Here is a 4,604-nt window from a genome sequence, read left to right as displayed (position 1 = left end):
GGGCTGCCACTGCCTTTCCCTCGGCCCGCGGGGCGTCACCCATGCGGGCTCCTGCCATTTTGCCTTTCTGGTTTCTTACCCAACGAGCCGCACTGGCATTGTCCCCGTCCTCCCAGCCTCCTTTGCACCATGTCCAGATGGCTATGGACTCGCCAAAGCCACTATTTTCCGAGGACTCCTGGTCGGTCTCCTTATTAGTTTGCGATGGTGAGGTCGCTTTCTGAAGGCATCTCATAGGCCTGGGGGCTAGCACCCATCTCTGCTTTAGTGACCCACCCACGTGTCACCCAGAATGAGAGCTGGAGCTGCCCACCCAGCGACGGCCCTTTTGTTCTCAGTCCTCACCAGCACCCCACCCACCACGTACTGACTCGATGGCAGTGCGAAGCAGTCCCGGGAGAAGGACGTCGTGCTTGCTTAGTAAAGTCGAGGGGCAGAGAACAAGACCTACACAAAATGGATTGCCATCGTGGCTGCAACAATGGGCGCAAACATAGCAACAATTGTCAGCGTGTCTCTTGGAACTGTGAATGGGTTCATTGGAATAATGGGTTCAGAAAGAGTGGCCTATGCTCCCCCATATCCATTGTCTTCACCGCTTAGTCACCTGTCTGTCCCCACCTGTTGTGTTTTCATCCCTTTCACTTTATTGACAGGCTCTCTCAGGGAGGTCCCTCACAGCTGTCATTCTGCCAAAGAGCTCTGCTCTGTTCTGTTTCTCAACCTCTGCAAAAGCCATGTCGCCGCCAATGCACGACCCTGCCCCCACCCATTTTTCACCCTCCGCTCGCTCGTCTTCTTTCCCTTCCCTACTCATAATACAGAAGGGAAATACTTACATTAATTACTGAATAGGTATCCATTTATTTTTCTTCATCTTCAAAGCTGGTCAATAGAAAGCTTTAAATTCCCCTGTGGTGTACTGACTGCCAAAAGGAAATAAAACAAAACCAAATACAAAGCTGTTGAGTCACCAGACTCCTGGTAACCCATGTACTGCAGAGTAGAAATGCCCCGTAGGGGGTCTTATGCCTGTGCTTTTTCTTTTGTATTGCAGCCAGATAGGTGGGTTCTTACCGGCCAGTGTGTAGGCTATTAAATGAGTGCAGATTATTTGTGCCCACAGAATGCCCTGTCACTTACCAGAATTGGTTTTGCCATCCACAATAGGAACTTCGCGAGTCGTTCCTAAGGCCTAACGGTGCATAGGAAGCTCTAATCTAAAGTCACAGGCACTCATGTGTTACAGTGGTTTAACCGTCAGATTAAATACAAGATTAAACGGGTGTCTATGCAAAGAATGGTTTCTAAGGTTTGAAAGTGATCGTTTCCTTAGTTTTTTCCCCCACAAATTAAAAAGAATTTTATCTTTGACAGTGAAATTCCCAGGAATTCCTTGAAGGCCATCCTGTTGGAGTTAGAATGTCACTTTACTTGGAATTTACTGAAGAAAGACATCGATCTGTGTGATGTGGAAGATACAATTGGGCAGCAGCTTGAGTTTCTTACGACAAAACCCAAACTGACTCTTTATAACCTATTGGCTTATGTGAAACACCTAAAAGACCAAGATAAAGAGGCTCTAAAGTGCTTGGAACAAGCAGAAGAAATAATCCAGCAAGAACACTCAGGCGAAGAAGAAGTGCGAAGTCTAGTCACTTGGGGAAATTATGCGTGGGTCTATTACCGCATGGGCCAACTTGAAGAAGCTCAGAAGTACATAGACAAGGTAGGGAAGGTCTGTAAGAAACTGACCAGTCCTTGTAACTACACGTTGGCCCGCCCTGAGATCAACTGTGAGAAAGGGTGAGCGCTCTTGAAATTTGGAGGGAAATATTACCAAAAGGCGAAAGGAGCTTTTGAGAAGGCTCTGGAAGCAGAACCTGACAATCCAGAATTTAACATCGGCTATGCCATCACGGTCTACCAGCTAGATGATTCCGACAGGGACGGTTCTATAAAGAGCTTTTCTCTGGGCCCTTTAAGGAAAGCTGTTGCCCTGAACCCAGACAACGCCTACATTAAGGTTTTCCTGGCCTTGAAACTTCAAGACGTGCATGCAGAGGCTGAAGGAGAAAGGTATATTGAAGAAATCCTGGACCAAATATCAGCCCAGCCTTACGTGCTTCATTAGGCAGCCAAATTCTACCGCAGGAAAAATTCCTGGGACAAAGCTCTGGAGCTGTTAAAAAAGGCCTTGGAGGTGACCCCCACCTCGTCTTTCCTGCATCACCAAATGGGGCTCTGCTACAGGGCCCAGATGATCCACATCAAGAAGGCCACGCGCAACAGGCCCAGGGGAAAGGAGAAGGCAGAAGTGGAAGAGCTGATTGCCTGTGCTATATTTCACTTCCGAGCGGCGGTGGAACGCGACTCCATGTTTGCCTTTGCCTACACAGACCTGGCCAACATGTACGCCGAGGGAGGCCAGTATAGACGAGCTGAAGACGTTTTCCAGAAAGCCCTTCTGCTGGAGAACATTACTGACGATCACAAACATCAGATCCATTACCACTACGGCCGCTTCCAGGAATTCCACCGCAGGTCGGAAAAGACTGCCATTCTTCATTACGTAGAAGCCTTAAAGGTCAAAGAAAGATCGTCCCTGCGCCCCAAACTGACAAGTGCCGTGAAGAAATTAGCTTCCAAGAGACTTGGTCACGATGCCTTCGACGTGCAGAGTTTAAGTGCCCTGGGGTTCGTCTGTAAGCTGGACGGGGAGAAGAGGCGAGCTGCCGAGTACTACGAGAGGGCTCAGCAGATGGACCCCGACAACGAGGAATTCCTCACTGCGCTCTGTGAGCTTCGCCTTTCCATTTAGATGCCTTCTCTGGGAAACTGGTTCCAAAGCCCTACCCATATCCCATTGGGCGGTTTCTATTTTTGCAGGCTTATTGTTTTCATCCACTGTTCATCACAGACCTCCTATTTCATGAGTTGGTATTGTGTATCAGGCATTGTGCTAAATGCTTCATCTACATTCGGATGAATGTTGATTCTTTTCTTTCTTTGATTATCAATATATCGTCCTTCATTCAGCGATGGTGACATTCCATCTATTATAACTGAAAAATGATGTGGTTGTTAGGACTATATACTCCATCTTTCCTAGTTATATGAATTTTCTGATTAATTTTTATCAAATTTCCCACATTATATTTACTCATGCAGTAATTATGATCCTATAGAAGCTTTTGACATCTAGTTCAGGAACAGCCTTTTCGAAAAACAAAATTACTAGTTCTTAATCATTGGTTGGAAAAGATAAAACCTTTCACTTACAGATGTTCTAACTTTGATCAGGATATTTATTTAGCCATCACCTGTTAACCATCTACAGAATTTTCTTCATTGGGAAAGAAAGTTTATAATAATAAAGAATTGGTTGTCTCTGATAAGACTTCAATAAAAGCAACAAAAAAAAGTAAGAGCAGTAGGAAAAAGGCTTCCTCACACTTTAAATATCTACAGAATCTCAGCGATTCATAGGAAATTAGAAATATCTCTAAAGTGTCCACAAGTATCTAGAAACAGTAATGAGGAACAAAAGGAATCATGGAAAATAATTAGTTTCAAATATCTCTGGTTTTTAAATGAGAATAAGCCTAAACTAATATCCCTTCCAATTAAAATTGTAATATCTTTATGTTAAAAATGTTGCCCTTGAAAGCAGACCAGTTAGGAAATTGGGAAACTGATAAGTGGGTGAAGGAGCTCCTCTTAGCCTACCTCCCTAGACTACCAAAGCTTCCGTGTAATTGTTTTCGGTCTGAACTGGCAAGCGCGACCATTTCCGACCTTCCCTGAATTGTTGTAGGGCCTTTGTGGGAGCTTTTTCTTTTGGCTAATGTTTTCGGAATGGCATTTTCTGCTGTGTCCCCTGGGAATAATTACACCTATCTTTTAGCTTCAATATCTACCTTGAGGGGTTGCTGCTTGACTGCTGATATGTGAAGGGACTTTTTATATTGGGATATTATGTGCGGCTTCTATACTATTGTTCCTTTCATTGTAGACCATATCATGATCTTTACCACCATGGTATTAATGGAAAAGTTTGCCTTGTGATCTAAATTCTTCCCACCTGAAATGGAGCTCTGAGAATTACGGTGTGTGTGTGTGTTGTTTTGTTTCTAAATTTACTTTTGGTAAAAGGAATGAATTCTTATTGTAACATTTCAGACAACACAGAAACATATGAACTTAAAAGTACGGCCCCTCTTTCCCTATATCCCCAAGATAAGCTGATAACAATTCAATTTGTATACTTCCAGATCTTTTTGCTATGCATATACCCACATATACTACAGTATATCTCATAAATTACATTTTTAAAGCGTTCTAATTTTATTCAAGCTCTTGTTGCTTTTGGATACTGTGCATATTTCATTTGTTGATTTAAAAGGAAGAACAGGAAAGATAATAATCTTTATTCAAGAATTTAAAAATTTCGGGACTGAAGTCGACCTCTCAGAAGAAGTCTGTGTCACTTTTAGCAAATATTTTAGGATATTTCCTGCAAAGCAGATCATCCCCCAGCCCCCACTGAATATAATGTTATAATTCAGATTATACTCCTGACTAGGGACTTCGCATGTAATCAA

The 4,604-nt window shown here is 43.5% G+C and overlaps 1 protein-coding gene across 1 annotated transcript in view; it reads left to right on the top strand.

Moving 5' to 3' along the window:
* Positions 1-2,896, top strand: part of LOC101638446 (interferon-induced protein with tetratricopeptide repeats 5) — a 3,300-nt gene extending 404 nt beyond the window's left edge. Inside the window, 1 exon segment of the mRNA XM_004701351.2 lies at positions 1,378-2,896. Within this exon segment, the coding sequence (XP_004701408.1) occupies positions 1,378-2,821 (1,444 nt within the window). The 3' untranslated portion in view covers positions 2,822-2,896.
* The last annotated feature ends 1,708 nt before the right edge of the window (positions 2,897-4,604 follow it).

This window comes from Echinops telfairi, unplaced genomic scaffold, assembly GCF_000313985.2.
Source record: "Echinops telfairi isolate 266 unplaced genomic scaffold, ASM31398v2 ScPeMD7_70;HRSCAF=299, whole genome shotgun sequence".
Classification (NCBI taxonomy): domain Eukaryota; kingdom Metazoa; phylum Chordata; class Mammalia; order Afrosoricida; family Tenrecidae; genus Echinops; species Echinops telfairi.
This window is presented reverse-complemented; position numbering and strand designations above follow the sequence as displayed.